The sequence below is a fragment of the Sardina pilchardus genome, chromosome 20, assembly GCF_963854185.1.
Source record: "Sardina pilchardus chromosome 20, fSarPil1.1, whole genome shotgun sequence".
Taxonomy (NCBI): Eukaryota; Metazoa; Chordata; class Actinopteri; order Clupeiformes; family Clupeidae; genus Sardina; species Sardina pilchardus.
Window position 1 is genome coordinate 16,139,642 of NC_085013.1, and position 25,686 is coordinate 16,165,327.

Genomic DNA, 25,686 nt, shown 5'->3' on the forward strand with positions numbered 1-25,686 from the left:
CAGGACTGGTCGTCTGGGTGGAGTAGCTGTTGCTGGACATTCCTGACATGAGAGAATGGGAGGGCTCAGCTGTCACGTCCGAGAGCCGCCCCCCCAAATCTCCCTCAGATGCTCACGGCTTCAAGTGAGTGAGCAGAGTGGCTAAATTTAGCTTTTATCCTCCAAGCTCCAGGGTCTAAGTGCAGGAGCAATGACAGAATAACGAAAGGAAGACCCGGACTCCAGATATATTAGATGGGTCACCCACTGAAGCAGCCAATTCAATTCGTTTATTTTAGCTCTGGGTGTTCTGCAGACACAGTTTTTTTTATTCCTGTCTCTTTATTCCTTTCTCTCCCTTTCTCTCCCTTTCTCACTCACACTTTCAGTTATTTATTTGACCTGTGTATGCTATTTTGTGTGTTTGTGTTTCTGTACGTGTGTGTGTGTGTGTGAGAGAGAGAGAGAGAGAGAGAGAGAGAGAGAGAGAGAGTGTGTGTGTGTGTGTGTGTGTGTGTGTGTGTGTGTGTGTGAGTGAGTGAGTGTATGTGTGTGAGAGCGAGGGAGGGAGAGAGAACCTTACTCTGCACTGAACATAATTTCCTTGACCACACTCCAGAGAGGAGGGAGTGAGCAAAGTGAACAGGCTCCTCTCTGGTGATGCCATTTACTCCCGATGTGGGCAGCTAAGCAGGGGAAAGCCTTTCACTGTTTGATTTTATAAGGACTTACTTCCATGCCGACGGATTATCCTCACCTGGAACACAGGGACCACAGTACAAGGGGTGAGTAGGCTGCTTTGATTTTTATAAGACCGTAAATGTTCCCAAGAGGACCTGTCACTCCTCCATGCCACTGTATTTAACAGTGTGTAAAAACCATCAGCCAACTGTGCTAATGGGATCTCTGGATCTTGTAAATGAAAGTTTTGCAATATGTCTCAAAGTTCAGAAGTAGGCTATATGGAATTGCCTGAGGTGGGCTGGCTTACTAACTCTATATAAGCAAACATATATTTTGTTACTGTAAATCCTTCTGGATGGCTGAGACCTTGCACACTGACATGCTAATCCTGACAAATTGTGCTCTCAAGAGGAACTTGGACGGTGAGGTAAAAACGGCTCAAATTCAGATTCTTTTGTCCACCTTTGGCAGTATTTACGTTCTAAAACGTGGATATCTGAGACGCATATTGTATAACCATGCTGTTTGTTGGCTGAGAGGTTCAGACAATGCACTCTTACGTTTAACAATGTCAAGAATGATGACATTTTAAAGCAGCTTTGGAGTTCTTAGTCTGTGTCTTTGTAGAACTGTCCGTCATCAAATTTCCTTAAACCCATTAGGCTTAGTCAACTTCTTGTCAATTTATTGGGTATGCTATGTTGTATCTTTCTAATTTACTTATTAGCATGACCATTTACACACAGCGTTATCCAAGCAAGTAATTAAAACAGTAGAGTAATATAAGTCAACTAATGTTACACAAGCAAGTCCGAAAGTCTGGTTGTTTTCAGGAACTTCGACCATTTTCTCATAGTAAACATGGTCCTCTCCTTCATTTTAAGATCAGACAGCTTAGGCGTGCATTAAGCAGCTATGGCAAGATGCATTAGTGGCTCCCTATGCTCAGTGCCTTACATCACTGCATTATTAGCTTCCCACATCACTTGTTCCCTGTCAAGGGAAATGATAAGAGAATGGAATGTGCAATCACTCCTCCGCTTGTCCACTCCAAGACACTGCCCAAGTCTTGAGCAGAGTTTTTCTAAAATAAAACTAGAACACATGTACAGTGTGGAATATGGATATAGCTCTGTAGGCTATGATGTAGGCTAGGCTACGAACAGTTGATTACATATTTCACAGATAATGTTACTCTGTAGTCTGGATCATGTATACTTTTTTGAGAGAGGACTCAACTGTCTGATTCAGATGGTAACAGATGGCTTTAATGGACCAAATGGAACTCTGACGTATTTTCATAGTCATGAGTAAAGAAGAGCAACATCCTCAACAAAAAGAGAAGGCACAAAGGACAAGAGATCAGAACAACGTCACATCACTCAGTGAAGTGAAGACAGGATAGAGTAGTGATGACATGACTAAACGTGGCTTGGACATTGCTTTTTTAGAAAGGCACGAGTAATGCTGGCAATATGTTATCCCACCGTGTGTGTATGTGTGTGTATTTCCATCCAATGTCACTACTCCCCAAAACAATAGCCTCACACCAATTCAAGCCGGTCATATGCCACTGCAGTCAAATCTAAAGTCTTAGAGGAAAAGTCAGACAGTGATCTGTCTGTTTCTAGTATACAGTCCTCCATCTTGTACTCCACTGGGGTTGGTGAGTGTGTGTGTGTGTATTTCCATCCAATGTCACTACTCCCCAAAACAATAGCCTCACACCAATTCAAGCCGGTCATATGCCACTGCAGTCAAATCTAAAGTCTTAGAGGAAAAGTCAGACAGTGATCTGTCTGTTTCTAGTATACAGTCCTCCATCTTGTACTCCACTGGGGTTGGTGTGTGTGTGTGTGTGTGTGTGTGTGTGTGTGTGTGTGTGTGTGTGTGTGTGTGGTGGCCTGGGACAGCAGAGTGAGGTGTGGCACGTCTGACACCAAAGCAAGCCCCCTGAGTGGAGCCAGACTGACTAGCTGATACCACTAGATCCCTAAAGGAGAGGCGACTCCACAGACTCTACAGGTTGCAGATATGGTTGATGTTAGATGCTGCGCGCAACCTACCATCTTGTATTACAGGCCCTCTTTGAAACCTGTGAAGTACTAGTTTGTCGTGTGTAGTTCATGTGGTACATGGTTAAACTCAAAACTCATTTAAAGTAACACAAGAATTCCCCTTTTCGTTAATATTCAGCATACTGGGTACCCATTTAGCGTTAAGGTTAAGACCTAATTAGTCCAGAACCAGTGAAAACTGCAACAGCACTGTGTAGTGCAATATCAGGCATTCTGGACATGCATTGGCAGGCAGTGGTATGAAAATGAGTTTGGGTCACTTATTATGAGGTATAAAAACTACATTGTGTTGCTTTACCTTCTAGTTATAACTTATGTGTGGTTTCACAACTGTGATATGTGGTTGACATTTGAGAAGTCTTCTACAGTGAAATATACAGGATTTTGAAGTTCACAAACATCAGCTGTTTAAACAGCCTTTGGTGTCTGTAATTTGACTACCATCCCATAAAGCAAATTTATGACTGTTTGTATGGAGTACCTTGGAGTAGCAAATTTGCTACAGTGAAAAGTATCTTTACTTGTAATCTATCAAATGAAGGCACTGCTACAAGGTTAATCTTGTGTCTTGAAAGAGTGTAGGCCTATACCTCATATACAGTAATTAGCTTGTCAGTAGATTAGGTTATGTTTTTCTTTGAAAACGTCTCCATATCTTGTAGATGAGATGACCTTTGTTCTCACACAAAATTATGACCGGTCATAACAGAAACCCAAAAGCTGACTGCCATTAGATCTGTTTTGTTTTTGTGGGAACACCATAGAGGCTGGCAGTGACTTTTCTGTTCTGTCATTTTCTTCAAAAGAATACGACTTCAACTTAAGTAGAGACTGGTATGCTAGGCTGGGCACTTCTTGGACGGTAATGTCAAGGCATTAGTCGATGTTTCTTCATGTTTATCAGCAAGAGGCTTCTGGTGCAAAAACAGCTTCGTGAGAGCTTAGCTGGAGTGGATCAACTTCTTTAATGTAAGCTTTACTTTTCATCTCTGGTTTTGGTAGATGTGCATATCAAAGTCAGGAATTATATAACAAGATCACTGAATGTTAGAGCTTGGTGTAGAATGTGGATGTGTTTTTAATCATCCCTCTTAGTCTTAGTCTTTAACTTCGTAAAAATCCACACAGTCTAAGTGCAGTGAGTCTCTACTCTACTGTACATGAATGTGCAAAGTAGAAATGAATCCTTTTGAGATGTGGTGATGCAATGAATGTCTTATTACACTGGATATTGGTTGTCCAGAAGACCAGTACTTCTCAGTGAAGGAACCTACTGACTTAGATTACAGTATTTGAGTGTCACCTTGGTGTCATTTAATGGTTCTATTAATACCCGACTTGAACCTGAACTTCGCACGGAACTCCTCCCCCTCGGAGGACCCTTTTAAGGTGACTTGAAATGATGTCATGAAAGCGGAGGCAGTGCGGCCTCTAGGTGTTGGCTTACGGGTGATATTCCCCAGTCTGCTTTCTCAGGAGGTCAAGCTTGTGGTGTAGCCGTGCAGCTTAGCCCATTAACAGTATTTCATTTACACGTTAGGCCCTGAAAATGACTTTTGCAATTACTTAAGGCCTTGTTTGGCCCTGCACTCGAATGAGTGACGTATTGCTGAGTGAGGTCACTGGCTTGAAATAGCACAGTCACTGTGGGCATGGTTGCAGTCTTAAAAACTCCCCAAACTCAGCAAGCCTGATTGGATTCATCGGTTTTATGCCATGCATAAAACACAACACACATGACCTCATTATTGATTGCATACTGCCAGGGCCAGAGAGCACTGAGCACATGGGTCAGAAGGACATAAAACTGCCTGAGCACCTCATGGAGCAACAGCAACTGCCCCTCTCATAGTTTGAGCACTATATTTCTGAGGCATAAAGAGGATACTACTAGTTGAAACCTAGTATGCAAAATGACATTCTGCCTGAGCAGGACATGTCAGCAAGAGAAATATTGCCCTGGGATATAAATAGAGGTCTATCACTATATACAGTAAGATCAACTGGAGATTGTCCAAACTGTTGATGCTGTCATGAAGCAAAAGGCACTGAGTGGAGTGGAGCTGAGGAGAGTGGAAAAAGAGCCCTCATGATTAGAAATGTTTGTAGGACATACCATGCAGTCTTTCAAGCAAGGTATTCCGTGACCAAGTCATGGGCGCTATGTGTGATTGAATGATTGAATCTGGGGCCATTCATATAGCCTATCACTGTTTTTGTTTCATTAAAGCAAAAACATAGCCTGACGTCGACATACTGAAAACGAATATTATGTCACTAGCAACCTACAGATGTAGATTCCAGCAGATTCTGTCCTCTGTCAAACACAGTTGCATGTTCAGCTCTGAATAAAACTGTTCAGGAGTTCTTTTGGTTCGACCTGCTCTGATTCGGGCATAGTTGCTCCACAAACGGAGCAAGTCCAGACCGAACTTCCCCAACTCAAATGCTGTGAGCGGGGCCAGGTTCGGCTGGCATCCAGACTAGCAAAAGCATTCTCTTACTGATACAACATACAGTATCTGAGGACCTCAAAGAAAACATGTTCTCTATTTTTGTGACATTGTGAAGCCTTATGTGTTTAGGCAGGGTGACAGTATCTACCTAAGGTTATGTCTAGGTCTTTCCCTCATGTTCCATTAGCCTCAGCCAGTGCTGTCTGCAGCACTTGCCTGTGTTTATGTGAGGAATATGCGCTGACATCCTCTCTTACGGAACGTCCGTGTTGTTGCCGGAGCTTCCCCGTGCCCTTATTTAGTCTCCCCGCAGCTGATGTGTGACATGTCCAATGAAATCGGTCATTTCTTCAATGGCAGCGGAGGAATCTGGCATTTGGACAGCTGCCCGGTGCAGCACTGAGAGGGATGATCTTCAAAAGCTGACTTCAGAGGCCAAATTAGGAGCACACAGCAGGGCTGTCTGCCGCCCCTTAGACCCCTGCGGGAACACAAACACCTTGTTTAACATGCTTGATTTCCCCAAAATAACACAGGACCACTGCAAGAGCAGAGATCAGCAGTGGTCTATCAGACAGCAGTGGCACACACCTCCACAGTGTTACAAAGCCGAGGAGCATTTCTGCAAATGGACTCAGTCTACCGAGAATGCCTTTTAAAGAAATCTGACCGTAGACATTTGCGCAAAGTCGGATTCCATTTCCATTATCGGAATGAAAAAGTTTGCACAAGGCTCTAATTTGCTCTTATTTGTGCAGAAAATGAAATATCAAATACAAGTTCAAAATTCACAAAGAGAAAAGTAGGATTCCCCAGACTCCTTCCTACCTCCCTCACCACCCCACTTTCTACTGGTGACCCCAACAGCACAGGGTGACCTGAGGTGTGGTGTGTCCCCGGGACACGTGGGAACATCTCAAACCGCCAGAGAAAGGTTCAAAATAACACCCATCACAAACACACCAAAATAGACGGCAAATGGGAATGTGCCCTGTCCACAGAAAGTGGCTCGCCCAGTCACAGAAATACTACTCTGCCATTAACGTCTGAGGGGTTGGGGTCCCACGCGAGAGTCCTAAAGGCCGAGTATTAACTACGAGAGATGTCGGTTGGAATGTTGATTACTGATAGGGCAATATACTCTCGCTGTTTCTCCCACCCGTCCAGCCCAAGAGCACAGGTGTGGGAAGACCCTAGAAATAGCCCAAGCTAACCAACAGCTGGAACAGTTGCACTTGTTGTAGCCAAAAGCTCTCAGTTTGTGGAGGAGATGCTGCCCAAAATCTTGTGCCTTAGTCCTGCCTTCCCACTGCATTTGAAATGAACATACTGTATGGAAGAACACACAACAACCTCGTTATGTTTAACATGGCGCTGGGAATTGTATGGTAGCACAATGGTTATACAATGTTTTGTGTTTGGGTCCCCAGCTTTTGTTCACTGCAGTTATGCTCGGTCCAAATACCCAACCCAGGACATGTGTAACTCTGAGTAGGCCTGGCTTCAGACTGAACATTCCCACATACTGCAGGACAGGAAGGAGACCTTAAACACAGGGTTCCCCGATGCGTTTTACAGCCTAACCCTGTTGCCTTAACCTTGATGGTTTGTGCAGATATTTAATACACCCTTTTTGCATAAACAACTTGGGTTTTCTCTGGTGTGTTTAGCCAGACCATAGAGACAACTATGTCCATAAGACAAATTAGAATGGCGGCAGAAAATTGAAACAGCATTCCATCAAACCCATTGGGTGAGATGGAGTCTCTCAACAACAGAGACAACTATATATAGCTGAAGGGTCAATATAGGCTACAAGCAGCTGGTCAGCAGAGCATAATTCTATCTTGCACACAAGTTTCAACCAGGCATTGAATGGCAGGCTTTAGGTATTATGAATGTGTGCTTATCTATATTGATTCTGACTTACATGACTATTGCACAAAAGCATTAAATGCATAATAAGACACAGAACCCTGATGGGTGTTTGTTGGCTTGTTTTAGCGTTTACCTTTCATTTTATGGCAAGACTGGCCCAGGCTGAATTTGCAATTCACTTATACATGTAAATTCTGAAGTTCACCTACCTGAAAGCCTTACCTGTGATTAGTTCAATTAAGAGATATTCACAGCGTCACTTGAACCTGAACGGAACTTGAACGGAAACTTGTCAAAGATGTCATGGAACGATAAATGTGTCTTCCTACGTAGGACTAGACATTTTGTATTGATTGCCTTGTTTTTAAATTCAAGGTAAAGAATGAAAAGAAATGTGCAAATACAACACCGCAACTCCCCAGATAGCCTATCCTGTAGCACAAAACAATCTGCAGTGTCCTTGTGTTATCACTCCCATGTTAACAGCTGAAGACAGAGGTTCTCTTCAAGGGTAGAAGGCTACCCAGCCTGGCTATACATAGGCACATATCTGTGCCTGTTGTTGTTTTCTGGGCGTGATAAACCTCCTCACATTCATGATAAGAACTAAGTGTGATTTGTTTGCTTCAGTACATGATGGAAACTGCTGTGTGAGAGTGGTGTAGGCTATTAGTGAAGGTTACTTATTTGACTGGGCATTTTCCCACACCCAGGTGCTGTGATGTAGACTAACAGGAATGTCACACGGGATCTTGAGTCAGTTTGTGTGCTTGTGTGTCTGATAATGTGATGGGGCAGGAAATCACCCTTTTATTTTCAGATTTGCATGCACTTGGGCCAAGTTAATGATTGACAAAAATGTGTTATTTCTGTTCATCACAGAAACTGAGCCAAGCAAGTAGTGTTCAATTTATATTCAATTTGGCATTGGATATAAAGAAATGGTAAACTGAGATACACATAAAATTCTGTTGGCAATCTCACCAATAGTTAGGCAGAGAAAGACAGTGTGTGCATTATACATAAACTTATCAAGACCATCTGCTAGCGTTAATACTTGTGTTTCGCTGGATATTTTACCAATAATTAGGTTATATTCAGCAACTATGATCCTTGGTAGTATCACAGCAGAATGACAAAAAGCCAGATTTTCCCTCTGTACAAGCCCAGGTTTGAGTAGATTGTGTTTTTACCCCCATCTTGTTTTCACTGGACAGCCTGACAGACGAAAGCTGTAATTACCGATGTGTCCACTCCCTGCTCTGTGCTACTTGGCTCCCGCGCCTGCATACGCATCCCAGAGAGATCAGTGCATGTCTGCGGTCAGCGCGCAGCTCCCAGGCCTAGCACAGGCGCTGAATAACCACAGCTCTGGGAGATGAGGGAGACAGAGGGAGAGAGTGTGTGAGCTCAGGGTGGAAGCTCCTGGCATGAGCCAGGTGGTGAAGGGAGGATCAATGATGTCAGCGGGAGTGGTGTTGGATTCAACACTTTCCTGCAAGCGTTTAGTCTCCTCTTGTTGTTCTAGTGCTTCGTACCTTGGTCACACTTCACAACATGCTTCATTTCCCTTCAGTGTAATACACTGGTAAGTGATATACATTAAAGCATGGTGGAGGTCCTAAGGCATATCTGTGAACCTTATTTGGGGTTACATGTTAGGTTAGCTATTGAAGTAGACACCAAATGACTTCAAATTGTGAAATGACTTTGCATTAATACTCATTTTCCAATGTCCTTTTTTTTATATAAAGGTAGAAGATGCGATCGAAAAGCACCGGCATGGACAGCACTGTTAATGGCGTGTTGGTTGTGCCATGTGGACCTCATGACATCAGCCAAGAGGAGGACTGCAAGCTGCATGCCCCTGACAAGAGTAAGAAACTGAAGGAACAGCAGAAGGATGACGCAGAGAAGGAGCTTTCAGGAAATGAGAAAGCCGACGAGAAGCCCACAGAAAATAATCACCTAAATCCCGGGCTGAGGGACCTGTCCAAAGATGACCTTCTTAAACTTCTGGGAATCATGGAAGGGGAGGTTCAGGTAATGTCAAAGGAAACATTACACTGACGTTTGTGACCTACAGTCAATAGATTGCTGTCCAGCAGTGCAGTGTGGTACCAAATTCTACACACTGCCCCCTCAGACATCAGCCTTGGTGGAAACACCACTTCATAGTGCAGTAATGGTAGTGAGTAAACCACTGAACAATTACTTTTTCCTAGTAAAAGTCTGTGTGCCATTTATCAGCATTCTTCTTCAACATCCAGCTGCTCATTGTCATATCACTTTGTGCGGCCGTTAAAACTGTCCAGTGCTAGGATAGTGGCGTGCACGCTGCACTGTAATTTTCGGACATTGAGCCGATAGCACTGTCAGCAGGCTCATTAGTGTAATGCTCTGGTCAGACCCAGGGCCCTTTCGGAAAACAGCCTTATTTCCTGGAAGCGATCTCGGGGCTGGGTGGGCCCGGGACTGGGGCTGTATTTGGTCCGCCTCCAGGCAAGCTCAGCTCTTGGCCTGCAGTTCTCCTCCGTCCCTTCAGCCTCCTCGGCGTGGCCTCTCTGGAGGGTTTTTCCATCGTATCAGAGGCAGGCTGTGGACAGCGTGTACTCAGGCTGGGCCAAAGAGCACAAACACGTCTAATAGGGGAGTGTGTGGAGCCCATTGTTCTTAGGTGACTAGATAAAGCACTATATAAATATAACACGTTGTTGGTATTACTGATGGTTCCTCATAAGGAACATGTGCCAATAGTTCTAAAATAAGTTTCAAGTATGAGGTAACATGGCATGGGCGTATTAGAAAATTAGATAAATAATTGGTTTAACCACATGGTGAAAAAACACCTGATTTTATACAACATATGAACACCTGAGTTTGTAAAGCAATATGTACAACCTCAATGCAATAGCTTGTTGAGTGTAATGATATATGTGAGGGCAAAGTGAAATAGGTTAGTGGTGAAAAATGCTTACTGCGGTCCCTGAATGGCATCTTGGAAGGAATATCTCCAATATGCAAAGCCTGATCTGTGTTTTAGGAGTTGGAAGCAGCACAGTGGCTCTGACACCTCATCAGACTGTTCCTAAAACTGGGATCACACTTCATTCACACATTCACATGTGTATTTGGGGCACATTAGATCATGGATGCTCACACTTACTTACAGATTTACAGTGCTAAAATATGATGCCTTTTTACAATGTGGGTGGGCCCACAAAAGCTGTTACTTGAGAACATAGGGTCAAAAGATTCATACTTAGAGTCTGGCTCCATCTAGTGTCTTTGATAGGTTTTACCAAGGATGACTATTCATCAGTGCAAGTGACAATATCTGCTCATGCCCATGTAGCGTTTGTAATGGTGGAAAAAAGGTTTTGTCTTAAAGTGCAGTGGCTTTCTGTGTGTGTGTGTGTGTGTGTGTGTGTGTGTGTGTGTGTGTGTGTGTGTATATATATATGTATATAGACTATGTTCTATCACTGATTCTTGAGATTAGGGACAAAAGTGCTTTTGAAAAGTGACCAACAAAAAATCTATACTACATTAATTTGAATTGGATATATTCATAAACACAGGTCTCATCTATCATACCATGAAAAGGCACAGGTTTTTTATTAAACCATTTTTCATAAAAATTGATATTTACTCACTTAGGAACTTAACATTTGTCAACTCCGTCAGACATATGAAAATATGTTTTTTTGTGTGTTTGATCAATTCAACAACACTGTAAAGGCTTTAAGTGTGTAGAAATGGTGAGCCTTAGCAAGGTTTAGTGAGAAATTGCATTGCATACACTTTTAATATAATTTTACATTGTTTTGGAGTGAGCCTTTTTAAATTATCTTAATTTAGTTGACTATTTTTTCATTTCTAATATATACAGTCAGTGGTTTAGTGCACACAAGACACTGATGCATGTAGATACATTGGTGTTTTAATGTATGAACACAGTCACTTGAAGAAAAGAAACATACATTTGTTTATATAAATGAAAAACCTCCATCTTACGGTGTTGACACACAACTGACGGTGTTGACACACAATTGACGGAGTTGACAAACTAATCGAGAATCGAACTAATTAAAGATATGTACCTAGTTTTGACATGGCAAAGGGAGAGAGTATCAAGGGAAAGGGTATCTACAGTGTCTCAGGCAGGTGAGTTCTTTGATTTGCTTCTATTTCTTTCAGCAAGTAAGTAAATACATAGACAGAGTTTTATCGGCCATTACTGCCTTCAATGTAGAGCCAAGTATTAGATATTTTTATATAATAGTTTGCAGTGATGGGCAAGCTACTTAGAAGATGTAGTGACCTAAGCTACCAGTTACTCTACAGTAAATGCAAGCTAAGTAATAACTTTCGCAAAAGTAGTTTACTACGTCAGAAACTACGTAATTTATGTAATTTACAGAAGCTATGTAATTTACAAAACAATGAACAACAACCAATAAAGTAAACCAGCTTCATGCCAAGTCAGTCACCTAGCCAACATAATCAGCACAACAAATACAGTAACTTAATTACCTTGAATTTCACATGTGGGCTATAACATACAGTATGTTCAGTTCAAAAACGATAACCAAAACTAATTTGAGAAAAACAGGCTCCACGTAGTGAAAATATGGTAGGGCCTACTGAGAGAGTGTACATATGTAGCCCAAATTAAATTTTGTAATTTCTTAAGTTGGCAGGATAAACGGCAAGCTAACTTTTTACTACAACTCAAGCTCTTAACTCTAAGCTTCACCTCTTGATTACCCCAGTTTCATTCTACTTCGCTGAAATGTTGGTGCTGCATTTAAAAGTACAATTACCCATTCAGTTTATCTTTACCATGAGCAAGTTAAAACTAATGCAACCAATTTTGACAGCCTATTTCATAGACTTTGCTTAACAAAACTGCTACCACCAACATCTTTTCATCAAGTACAATTTTGTTGCTTCATCTCTGGCTTGGAAAATTTGTTTGTTTTTCAAGTTTATACAGAATATACTGTAGCCTAAATGATACATTTATGGGTCGCCAGAATGAAGCTCTACTGTGAGCTCCACAGATCCTCTGGAAAATGTAGCGACTGTAAAAGCTACTGCACTACACAGTAAAACAAAATAGCTAATCTATTGAAAAACGATCTGCTTCAGAAAATAGTTACGCATCAAGCTACTGAGAAATGTAGTTAAGCTAGTAGCTTTGCAACAAGTAGTGAAGCTACTGCCCATCACTGATAGGTTGTCTAACCTGCTTGACTTGGGTATTGGACAAGAGATGTTGAACATGCCTATGCTCTATGAAGTCCATAACATTAGGGGCTATGGCATATCAGGAGCTCCTTGGTCTGGCTTGCTTGGAGGGGCCAAGCTGTCCCCGTTAGTTTCAGAGTCTTTTACTGGACAGAAACAGACATCTCTCCTCCCATATTTAGGTGAATATTGGCCTGTAGATGGTTGGACACAGTTTTCTGTGAATATCTTGAGAACTGCAGAGCCTAGGGGTCATGTCAACCCATCACATAACCACTCATTTAATGTTTAGCGCCACCTAGTCAAAACTGCATGAAATTTGAAGTGTAGGATCTTGATGACACCCTCTGAATGTATGCCAAGTTTTCTGTCATTTGGTTCATGGGGGACCATACAATAAATCAATATACGTACATTAAGTGGCTGTACACTACGCACACGCATACACACACACACACATAAAGATACATGCACACACACACGCGCACACACACAAGCAGACACACACAAACACACACATAAACAAACACAGACAAGCAGACACACACACAACATAAACACACACACACATGCACATGCATACATACAGTACACACACACACAGGTACGCACACACTCACAAACATGCACATACACACACACATACACACACAAACGCACGCACAGACACACATGTACACAGACACACACACACACGAATGCACGCACAGACACACATGTACACACAGACACACACATGCACATAAATACATACACACAGGTACGCACATGTACACACAACATGTACACAAACATGCATGTACACACACACAAATGCATAAACACAAAGACACACACATCCACGCACATATTCACAAACATGCATGTACACACACACACACACACACACGCATAAACACAGACACACACATCCACACACATACATACACACAGGTACGCACACACTCATAAACATGCATGTACACACACACACACGCATAAACACAAAGACACACACACAGTAGACAGGCAGGCGTACAAACGCACACACGGACCTGCACACACACACACACACACACGTAAACACGTACACGCACGCATGCACAAACACACCTGTACACACACACACACACACACACTCACACACACACACACACACACCATTACCCACACACACTCTCACACACACACACACACACACACTCTCACAAGTGAACATACACACACACACACACACACACACACAAAACACACACAAATACAGGTAAGCAGACGCACACACACATACACAGACATACACACAAGCGAAAACTCACAGACAGAGAAGCACACATACACAAAAGCAAGCACACACATGCACACACACACACATTTACATACATAAAAGTTGCAGTAGGAGATGGAATAGGAGATGGAAACAAATTGACAAGTGTGATTTATTTTTGCGGAGAGATTGTGCGGAACTGAGTGGTAGTCATATTGTGTACCGCTTTGCAGTACATCTAGTTAAAGTTATTATTTGGCATTTGGGTATATTAGATATTTCTGAAGTCAATCAACATGCAAACTTTTCAGTATTATCATGTTTTGCAGTTGTTATATGTTACTTAATGAGTATTTGGGAGCACTTTTCCACTCCATCAGCTTACATGTCAACACCGTCAGACGAAATATCTGACAGAGTTGACGTCTGATGGAGTTGACAAAACAACATGTTTTTTTTTACTTAATCATGTGTAGTAGATGGTAGCCGTTCTGATTTTCCTTAGTTGCTAGCTGCCACTAAACTAAACCAAAATACCAACTTTTATTTCAAACTTCTTGATTGAATTCATCCCTACTTTGAAGACAGTGTTGACACAAAAAAGCTGTGACCACAGGGTTTTCAACTTTTTTGCTGAATATTGACATTTTTTTTAAACTAGCGAGGCCATGTGTTGGACTGCTGCATCCATCAACAGGAAGAAGTCTAAGGGGGTCCTCAGGGTTAAAGCTGACCAAAATATGCCTGATTTATTTCGAATTTGAAAAATATCTGACGGAGTTGACATAAATTGAGGACAGATTTTGAAAGGCTGTTGTTAATGTATAAAATAATGCAATGTTCACTTAAAGTATTTTGTGATATTTTACTAAGTCATCCAATTAACCTCATAGTCATAATTGTGCATTCTGGTCATTTTAAACACTTTATTTTTGTAGTTTGATTCTGTCACCTTTACGGAGGACAAGTTCATTTGCATGGGCTTTCATAGTACAGTGCCGGTATTTTATGAATTTACTATGAAATAATATAAATATATACAAAACTAAGGGTCTGAACATACACAAATCTTTCATGTCCAACTTTTAAAGCCTTTTTAAATTAAATTATTTATAGTTTTTTAAGGAAAATGGCAACATTTTGATGGGGGACGTCTTTTGTCCCTTATCTCAAGAATCAGTGCTATATAGTTCAGATTTCTATTGATTTTATTGCATTCATCTGATTTTACAATTACCCTTTCTATCTCTATCTATCTATCTATCTATCTATCTATCTATCTGTCATGCTCAGTTCAGTTCAGTTCTCTCCAACCATAAGAAATGCAAGGAATCATATTATGATTTGGAAAAAAATATATTCTGACAATCTCAATCTAGTCTTGTGCTCATTGCAACAAAATTGAATCACATAAATGTTTTACACCAATTCAGTATTTGAACGTATTTGAAAACATACAGAAAGACAATCAACTCACATAAACCTTAACATTGTGAATTAACTACTTTCCTGTTCTGACTGTGACTCCATGACTTTGTGGCCACAGGCCCGGGAGGATGTGATCCGGGTGCTGAAGTCTCAGCATTGCCGAGGAGGAGCAGGGGCCCTGGAGTCCCGTTACGGCTCAGTGGGCCCCACCAAAGCCCTGCAGGCCCTGCACAGAGACGGCCTCCTCCTGCACTCCAAGGGCCACAAGGACGACGTCTACGAGAAGCCCATTGCAGCGGTATGTTTATCTTTATGTCTACGGCATTTAACAGATACGTTTGTGTGTGACTACTAGCACATCAATAAACATTATATTAATATTAAAATTAATATAGTTATATTAATATTACAATTAATAGGGAAATGAAATAGTCTGGTTAGCACACAGACCTTCTCAACTGGAATTGACATTGGGCCTGGAAAAGGTTCATTGACTTCCAGCAGGGGCGTAACTAGCAGTAAAATTAAACTTAAATAAGTGCATTAAACTGTATTTGCATGCCCGGGTTTTAGGGACATTGGAAATGGGCTTCAATAGCTTCTTGGCCAGATGGACCTGCAGAGCAAATCCCAAATTTGCCAATGGTTCATGTAGGTATTCCCAGGCTACAAATCAAATAGCTTCAAACAAAATGACTGGTACAGTCAGATCTTCTGTTTCTAAATGATAAATCTCACCAACGAATGTGGAGAACAATACAATGATTAAGTATCATAGAAAGAAAATGTAAAATTTTAAGTGATCGTTATACATCACAGTATATCATTAATATATGTTTTGCCGATTTGATTAAGAGCAGCGTACAGTCAGATTTTCTGTTCTAAAGTTACACAAGTAGAGAATAATGCCAATCATTGCCATTCAAAAATTAAACACGAATTTCAACAGATGTGATTAATAACCTTTGTGTGTGTGTGTGTGTGTGTGTGTGTGTGTGTGTGTGTGTGTGTGTGTGTACAGCTGGACCAGTTGCAGGATAAGCACAAGGAGGCGTACCGGCGTATGCTGGAGCAGCTCCTTATGGTGGAGAAATGCCACCGCCGCACCCTCCATGAGCTGGACATCGAGAAGCGCAAGCACGCCGACTACATGAACAAGAGCGATGATTTCACCAACCTGCTGGAACAGGAGAGAGAGAGGTGAGGAGAGGACAAAATTAGCAGTGGAGATCACACACTGTGATTCAGAATAAAAATCAAGAATTTGGCTCAAACTCTTGGTGGCTTTCAATCCATTTTCACAATAGACAAATAGAAAATAACAAATATGTTATATTTTGCAATGCAAAACAACAAGCAAAATACAGATGATATAAAACAGGAAAATACATGTATAAAGGGCACTGCATGGGAATGAAATTGAGATGTATTTACAATAGTCATTTAATGAGGGTGGTGGCATGAGAAAAGAAACAGCTCCTTCATCTGGTATTTTTGGCATACAGTTCTGTGGCACCTGCAAGACAGGAGAGGTTGAAAAGGGGTGTGTCCACCTTGTGAGGAATCTATAGGTTCCCGGCCCACCTCCCAGTCCATGAAGAGTGAAAATGCTGAAAGTTCACAATGCTTAGTGTGTCATCATTGGTCACAGGTTATTTGTTATTTTTCAAAAAGCCTTTCGCAACAAATGTGAAAGGAAATTCAGCAATTCAGTAAATCTCTTCATATCGGTTAAGCCCACTGAAAACCATGTGTCTATCAATCAATGATTGGGTCAGTGGGACACCAACAATCCAGACTGAGTTGAAGGTCCAGTCTACCGTCCCCCAAATCTCCTGCTCTAGTCTCCTCTGTTTTTGTGACGTTATCTCACAGCTCAGTGCACCAAACTAGGCTCCCATGACACTCAGTCCAAGGGTCACTGCACAGGGTTCATCGCCATGGCCACAGCAAGTGTGTCCCGCACCGCGCTCATGTAGGACAAAAACTAGAGACGGTTGGAGCAGACATGTAGAGAGGACTCGCTGGTGAGTCCACATCAATGGAGAAGGACATGGTGCGTGCAAAACAGAGAGAGAAAGAAAGAAACTGCACACATGAAAAGGAGAGAGAGGGGCCACACAGGGATCCGTGCCATCAAAGACAAGTGATTAAACTGTCATAAAATTCTACTACATACTACAGGCATTCATTAGCAGAATATGTCAGAAACACAAAAGAATGATTCAAAGTCTTAGACATAATGTTGATGTGAAATGTCCAGGGTTCATTCAGATTTCTACCAGACAAAAAGAAATTCAGCAATATGAAGATATATTTTCTTTCAGATTCCTCCTAATTAATATTTTAAAAAAAAATCCCTTCTTGAGTTATGTGTTAAGTTACATGTCCAGTCATCAGATTTGAAATGATGATGACAACACAGATTAGTCTGCGTAATGGCCACAGTCTTGCTGTCTGTGTGTACTGCAAAGCCCTTTCTGCATGTAAAGGGTCATCATGAGATTTGTGCTGTAGCTAAATGCCTATTTGGTTGCCTCACCCATATGGTTGGTTGAGGAGTTGCTGTGCAGGGAGACCTGGTTGATTTGCATGGTTCATTTGCATAGGCTGACAGATGAGCACAGATGAGGTGATTTGGGCCGGACAGCGGACACATTGACTTACTCCGGCCAGCATCAGGTCAAATCATGGGTCCAGCGGTCTCACAAGTCATAAACTTCACATAGCCTCGCCCCAGACAGATGGAGCATGAAACGCTCCTACTTTACAAGGCCTTCTCCCCTGCTTTTACAGGGAAAAGTCCTGGGGGGAGACAGGGAGGCTAAATCAATGTCAAAGCTGTCAGCATCAAAGGCTGAGGAGGCTAGAGATGAGTGCGGGGAGAGAGAATCTTCACATGGATCTCATCAGAGAATAAAAATCAACTTGAACCCGGCCTAGGGTCCGTTTATGGCTGACCGGGATTACTCAAGTTTCATGCTCTGTTAGATGTCCCATGACAGAGACACTTGAACTTGGACTCGAATGACATTTTCATATGCCTTGTCACATAGGGCACAGTGTAGAAATGTACATTTCAACTGTATTTCCCCACAACATGTTTTGTAGAAATGTTGTTCTTAAAATCAGTTTATTAAAGACTATTGCTAGGCTACAACACTGCACTTTGCCTTCTCAGCAAAGTAAGGCTGACTATGAGCTGACCTGGAACTGGAGTCCTCTTTGGGCCAAAGCATATCTTAATCTGCCAGGGTATTTCCTATGGCCTGCATGGTTAGATTGGAGTGGTCTCTATTTGCCTCCCTGCCACACAGGTGTTACCTCTCCACTCCATGACCAGCAGCACTGCCACTGAGCAGAGGGCCTGATATCACATTCCACTTTAATGTGGTCATGAAAAGACTTGAATCCAACATGGGCTGTCAAGCTTCTGGTATCAGAGAACGACCTCAGTCACCTCAGTTTCTCTCTCTTTCTCTCTCTCTCTCTCTCTCTCTCTCTCTCTCTCTCTCTCTCTCTCTCTCTCGCTCTCAAACACACACACTCGCACGCACACCTATATGTAGAGAAACAAATAAGCACAGATGCAAATTTTCAGTCTCTGCCACGGCCAAGTTTGTTTTTTTATCTGACGGTGTATTTGTATAGATGTTTTTCTGTCCGTGTCTTGCTTTCCCACCTTTTTGAGGCCATATCAGCCCAGAGAGCGCACATGCCTCCCTCCCTCAAGTATGTATATGTACTGGCACACGGGAATGAAAAAACACATGGCGTTCCATATGCAAATTATGTTAGGTACCTCTTGAGGAAAGACAAACTCACCATGTAGGGCCTCTGCCAAGAGACCTGAACTTGTCTGTCATAGCATAATTAGTGTGTCAAGATGGTCTGGCATCAGAGAGTGTTTAGAAAATGTGAGTATTTTTGTGCAGCTGCTAGGGAATTTTTGAAGGCCAAGGTTAACATGCTTACGCCTCCTTTCCTCCATGTTTTTGACTCTCATTCCAATTCCAGTAGTGATTCACTATGCAGTGCACTACAGTATGTAGTGAATGAGTGGATGTTCCTCAGGCCGGGAGAGTTTCCATCCAACATTTTCATTTCATTTTGGCCACTTGATTTTATTGCATGATTCCATTAAGGTTGTCCTCAAGTTTTGTATCCTATATTTCACACATGGAAACACACACACACAGATTTTTATTTATTTATTTTTTGCTGAACTTACAAGTGTGATGGAAATATTAAAATAATTTAATGGGAACAGCATTGAATCACAACAGCACTGTTTCTATTCAAGTTTTACAGGTTGAACGCAGTGAGGTCAACATATTGCAGCAACAACAGCTCTCTTTAATTGTGATTTCAATGCCCACAGCTATGGACAAAGCTGTACTTATAGATGTTTAAATCCAGCCCATCCATTTGAGAGTAACACCAGATTCTGCCTGGCCTTTGCTCTGATTCTTGCCAGTCTAGATGAGAGTTAGTGTTGTGACCTAAATTTGGATTGTCTTTAACATTGGCCTCATGCCTTTGCCCTTTGCGTGAGAGTAAACTGTGAGGGGAGAGTTTCAAAAGGTGTTAATGACTGTGAGAAGTGTGTACATAAATATAGAGTGTGACATGGCCGGGGCAGTCCGATAGCCTGCGGACAGGAGTAAATCTGAGTTTGATCAATGACAGGACTTGTTTGTGTTGTGTTAACTAGCTTTTTTAAAAATTAGATGAAAAACTCAGCATGGGCATAAAAGTCGAATTGTAAACATGTGTCCTTCTCATTCCCACCTCTCAACGTTGTTGACATCATTTTATGTCATGTTTTAGATGTAGATTTAGACATTCTGAATTACCACAAAGAATTATCGCTTTGTCATTTTCATTTTCTCTTAGGAGTACTATTCTTGTGTGTTCTTGTGTATCTCAAATTACAAGTAAATTTGCATGTTTTTGAAAAACAAATGAAAATCCGCCATGCCTGCTATCTGACACATTTTGTACTTACAGTAGGAAACTGTGAACAAAGAAAGATAGCTCCTGGGGTAAAGAAAATTGGTCAGCTGCACTAATTTTCCCCAGCCACTCAAATCATGTGGTCATTTCTGTTCATAGCAAAACTCAGCCCAGAATTTATTAGTAATAAACAGGGGGAGGAACCAATGAAAAAGGAGAGTGAAGAACAGCCTCCCCACGGACATAATCCCACCTCCTTGGAGACCCAGCCAAGCCTTTACAAATGTGTGCCATATAAGGGCATGATGACATCACCAGCCCATGCCTGTGCAACTTTGCACATTTTTCACTGTTCATTGGTGTAACAGCATGTGTTGGAATTTGATGTTTCAGTCGTTGAGGAGAGGTCTAATGTTATTGCAGTAGCAAGATAGAATAGTGGATTATCTAAAAGGGATTTACCTGTGGCACATCCACACTAGAGGGTAAGTTTTACATTGTGGTTGGGCTATGACAAAATGGTGACAGGCTATTTCACTTGTATTATAATAACATTAAAAAATTATAATAATTTTGCACAAAGTTAGCCAGACCTTGTTCGTCTCCAGTGTTAACATATACATTTAAGGCAAGAGCTGTCACATTCCTTTGAAGAACGCTTTTGTGTATTTGAATACATAGGTCTCTTGCTGGGTCTTCAAAGAAAGGCTATGCATAGACAGTGTGAGAAGAAGGGAAGGGGGGGAAGATAGCCCACTAAGGGGCTTAGTTAAACATTCACTTCCATTTTGGATTTTTGGTCACGGTTCCAGCCACTAGTGCAGAAAACAGTAGGAACACTTTTGGCTGGCAAGCCTGTGTGTTTGTGCTGGTGAGGCTCTCTGGCTTGATCAAGTGTGAGAAGCATGTTAAATGCCAGCAGGAAGAATCACATGAGAGTTCAGCCTACAGTGTCACCCGCTTTGCCCCCAGTGCCATTGCTTCACTGTGCCATATCCATTCGACATGCCTAATCTCGACTACTGTATAGTCAGGGCACACTGTGAATATCTTGGCAACTTGGTCAATTCATTTGCTGGTAAGCAATAAAGTTCACTTGGAAATATAATGATTTCCTGTAGTTGAGATATTGCCACCTTTCTAAATGTAGCGATATGGGCAACTTTATGTGCAAAGTTGCTGGGCAACCACGAAACCTGTTCCATGTGTTCTGACTGGACGATTGTGATAATTTGCCTACTGCTGACTAAAGTTCTCCAGAAAAAAATGCTTCCCAGGATCAACAGAAATTTGCCTGAACAACAATGCACAGGAACACTGCCCTGCAACATTGATGATCAGGTTTAGTGTTTTATTCATAAAGACATCTAAATCCAAAAAGTGGGGTTCCCTGTTCTGAAAATGTATAGAGTGAAATATGGAGTGTATGTATGTATCTTGGTAAATGATTAACAAATAGTATAAATAATGATACAAGTACATCATTTTGACATATAATTTGTTTCTTTCATTATGTCTCACTATAGGTTAAAGAGACTGCTGGAGCAAGAGAAAGCATATCAAGTGCGCAAAGACAAAGAGAACACCAAACGGTTAGAGAAAGTCAGAGCAGAACTTGTGAAACTCAAATCCTTTGCGCTCATGCTTGTAGATGAACGACAGCTGCATCTCGAACAGATTGATCAGCAAAACCAGAAGACCAAGGAGCTTACTCAAAACCTCCAGGAGAAAGAGCTGAAGCTCAGTGAGGTTGGCAACCAGGCAAAAGAGGACAGTCAAAAAGTTCTCACGCTAGAGACAGAGTTAAAGGACACGTCAACAAAGCTTGCGAAGGAGCATGAAGAGATGACTGCCAAGCTAACAAGTCAAGAGTCCCAGAACAAACAGTTGCGACAAAAGGTGGCTGGGCTGACATCAAAAATCGAAGCTCTAGAAGAGACAAATGGAGCACTGCAGAAATCAGCAGATGAATTACAGGAGCTCAGGGACAAAATTAGCCAGGGAGAATATGGAAACTCAAACCTCATGGCGGAGTTGGAGAACCTCCGTAAGAAAGTTCTAGAAATGGAGGGCAAAGACGAGGAGATCACCAAGACAGAAACACATTGTAAAGAGTTGCGTAAGAAACTCCAAGAGGAGGAATGCCAAGGCAAAGAGCTAAAGCTGGAGGTTGAGAGACTTCAGGTGAAGATGGCAGAGCTGGAGAAACTGGAGGGGTCCTTTAGTTTTAGTCGAGATGATTGTTCGCAGCTCCAAATTGCTTTGGAAAAAGAGCAGAGTCTCTCAAAAGAGCTAACAGATGAACTGGTAACACTGAAGATCCGTGTGAAAGAACTAGAGTCAAGTGAGTTAAAACTGGAAAAGGCAGAATTAGCCCTTAAGGATGACCTTATAAAGCTAAAATCTGTTACTGTTGTGATGTTTAATGAACGCAAGAGCATGGCGGAGAGAATAAGATCAGAGGAAAAGAAAAGGGATGAGTTGAGCAAACTGTACAAAGCTGAGCAAGAGAAAGTAATGGAAGTCACTGAGAGACTGATTGAAGAAAGCAAAAAGCTTCTGAAGTTCAAATCAGAATTAGAAACCAAAATGTCGATTCTTACAAAAGAGAGGGATGAATTAAAGTCTAAGCTGGTTATTGAGGAAGACATGAATAAGGAGATCAGCACAAGAGTATGTATATTGACACAGAAAATCGATGGAGTTGAAAAGGAATCTGGCAAATACATGTTAAAGCAAGAATCAGGAAGACCGTTAGATGAAAGTAGACAGGATGAGAGTAGAATAAAAGAACTGACTAAGGAAATCGAGAGGCTGAAGAATCGTTTGAAACAACTTGAGGTTGTGGAGGGTGATCTCATTAAAACTGAAGATGAGTATGACATGTTAGAAAAAAAGTTCAAGACAGAGCAGGATAAGGCCAACAGTCTCTTTCAACAAGTAGAGGAGATGAAAAGTCAAATTGCATTTAATAAAGCAATAGAAAGAGGTGAGACTGTGATCCAGGAGGCAGAATTACGGCAGAGATGCCTGGCAGAAGAGGCTAAAAACAGGGACCTGGAGGCTGATGTACTTGCCCTGAAGGAGAAGATCCATGAACTTATGAACAAAGAAGACCAGCTGTCACAACTGCAAGTGGACTACAGAGTCCTTCAACAACGCTTCCTTGAAGAAGAAGACAAGAAGAAGAGCATAAGCAACGAGGTTCTCAACCTCAGCAAAGAGCTTGAGGTTACTAAGCGTTACAGTCGCGCCCTAAGGCCAAGCACAAATGGGCGGAGGATGATGGACGTTCCAATGACATCTACTGGAGTGCAGACTGACCCAGTGACCAATGATACTATTGAGGAGGACACACCTGCTGTGTTTATCAAGAAGTCTGTGCAAGAAGAGAATCACATCATGAGTAACCTTCGACAACGATGCCTCAAAAAATCGACAGAACGATCAACTGTTGACCGCTACCCCTCTGCAGCTAGTGACATAAGGAAGTCCTGGATTCCCTGGATGAGGAAGAAGGACAGCAGTCACAATGGCTCTGACAAATCTCTGCAAATAAACGGGGAGTGCTCACCTGCTGAACTCACCTTGTCCCAAAAACAAGGGCAACCTTTACATATCAGGGTAACTCCAGACCACCAGAACAGCCAGGCAACCCTTCAAATCACAAGTGCGCCTACCTCCAACATTTACTCAAGTACAACAGTGATCTCAAATCAGGGCCTTCAGAAGCCTCGCATAACCATCATTCCTACCACCCCGAACATCACTCCCACGAAAAACAGAAATACTGAAAGTCCACAGGGGCCAGAGAGGGCCAAGTCCCCAGTCACAATCACAACAATCTCCAGGGCAAAATCTCCAGAGAGCAGGATCCCCTGCTCAGACAGATCCATGTCACCTGTCTCAATCATGTCCGTCAGCACTTCCTCACTCTCAGACATCTCAAGCTCTCCAGAACCACAGGAGATGATAACTGGTCGGGCTGTTTTCAAGGTAACCCCTGAGAAGCAGATGGTGCCCGCACCTATTAAAAAATATGCTTGCAGCTCCAACATAGTCACCACCGAGGACAACAAAATTCACATTCACTTGGGCTCTCAGTTCAAGAAGCCCTCTGAAAGCAGCAACCATATGGGGGCTATCAGGTTGCCTGCTGAGGCAGCTGAGGGCAAGGAGATCTCTACTGGAACGGTTCTGCGCTCCCCACGCCACAGTTCCATAACTCCCAAGGCTGCAGCCAGCAAAGTGACAAGCAGCATCACCATCACCCCTGTGTGCACAGCCCCAGCTAGACCAGTGCTGTCTGTGGTGAGTGCTGGACTTCTATGTGATGGGTAGATTCATTGTCTGTTTGACCAATTCATAGTAGGCTTTTATTTAAAGGTACCCACAACCTACAGTAGATTTAAGCTCTAACTCTAAAAGTTGGCTCATTCTGTTCAATTGGAAAATGGGGAATGATCTCCTGTATTTAGATAAGGGCCAAAAGAAGAGCCAACTCAATATTCTAAAGGTCAGACAATCACAATGTAATTTCGAATCAATACAATATATGTTATTCGCACTGACGGAACATCCCTGTGAAATTAGGCATTATTGCATTAGTTTAAATTGATTAATATATGCACAAATTATTATTATTATTATTATTAATATACGCACAAAAATCACAAGCTGTCCTTCACAAGGAAAGTGCTGTCCTCCAGAGTGTCACAATGCACAAAATAACATGTCATGAAAAATGTATATCTGGGGAATATATAGCCTAAGTCACAATCAATTTCCTGTGTGTGTGTATATATATATATATATATATATATATATATACACGCTGTATATAACACTTTCAATGATTGTACAACATCTACAGAGCTTGTATTAATCTTTCCCAATGTTCTTCTCTCTCTCTTCTCTTATCGCTTCACTCTCTCTTCTCTTAACTCTACAGCAACCAGTACAAGACATTCTCTCTCCTAAGTCTGGAGCAAGCCGAATCCCCATGTCCCGTGGTATGAAAACAGGGAAAGCAGTATTGGGAGCTCTTGGCATCTCCAGTGCTATGAAGATGGAGGCACGTGCAGATGGCCAGTCAATGAGAATAGAGCTGAAGAAATCTACAATCAGTGGTGCTTCCTTTCTGAGCGGAGGGAAAAGTTGAACTCTAAAAAGGACATTACACAATAAAACAACCCTGCTTTTCAAGCAGTCAGGGATTTTAACAGCTCAAACTGTGAACTGTACTCTAAAGACCATTTCCTAAAACAAGTCAGGTGGCATAATTTGTAAGCACAAATGTGTCCCTTTCTTGAGTGTACACAGCTAACAAAAGAACTGGGTGCACTGGTGCTGGGTCTTTGGCCACAAAGCCTTGAGTAGTACATTGTTACATTGTTGTTCATGTGTTTTGAATACATACTCTCCTAAAGTCAATATACTGGTAGACAAAACCATTTAACATCTATATTTAGGATCAGCTTGGGATCTTTTCTTAGTATTAATCATAATCAAGTGAACAAAGGTGAAGTTTCCTGCTGGGACATGCTGCTAAATGACTAAAACGATAACTGCTTTTCTGTATTCATAACCATCTCACGAAGTGGGACTTTGTGATACTATTTTTATGTTGTTCATTGTAACTGTTGATGCCATATCTCCTACGAAGTAGCTAAAATGGTTTTTTATTGTTTATTGAATGAATAATTTTGAAATAAAAAAAAAAGGTTTTCAT

The 25,686-nt window shown here is 41.8% G+C and overlaps 1 protein-coding gene across 3 annotated transcripts; it reads left to right on the forward strand.

Moving 5' to 3' along the window:
* LOC134067625 (filamin-A-interacting protein 1-like) lies at positions 1–25,685 on the forward strand. Of its 3 annotated transcripts, XM_062522997.1 has the most exons (8): positions 1–124; positions 599–764; positions 8,830–9,118; positions 15,118–15,297; positions 15,573–15,650; positions 16,021–16,199; positions 21,482–24,266; positions 24,907–25,685. In XM_062522997.1, the coding sequence occupies exons 3-8, from the start codon at positions 8,837–8,839 to the stop codon at positions 25,114–25,116; spliced, it is 3,714 nt and encodes a 1,237-aa protein (XP_062378981.1). In that variant the 5' UTR covers positions 1–124; positions 599–764; positions 8,830–8,836; the 3' UTR covers positions 25,117–25,685. The 3 variants fall into 3 exon arrangements, with proteins under 3 accessions (XP_062378981.1, XP_062378983.1, XP_062378982.1); XM_062522999.1 differs by lacking the exon at positions 15,573–15,650; XM_062522998.1 differs by lacking the exon at positions 1–124 and having other exon boundaries at positions 399–764.
* The last annotated feature ends 1 nt before the right edge of the window (position 25,686 follows it).

What these genes read in the sequence shown, in the direction of transcription:
- LOC134067625 (XM_062522997.1), top strand. Translation starts at nt 8,837, where the DNA reads ATGCGATCGAAAAGCACCGGCATGGACAGCACTGTTAATGGCGTGTTG. An exon ending in CAAATTTGCCAATGGTTCAT is followed by an intron (nt 15,651 to 16,020) that starts GTAGGTATTCCC and finishes GTGTGTGTACAG; the next exon opens with CTGGACCAGTTGCAGGATAA. An exon ending in CTGGAACAGGAGAGAGAGAG is followed by an intron (nt 16,200 to 21,481) that starts GTGAGGAGAGGA and finishes GTCTCACTATAG; the next exon opens with GTTAAAGAGACTGCTGGAGC.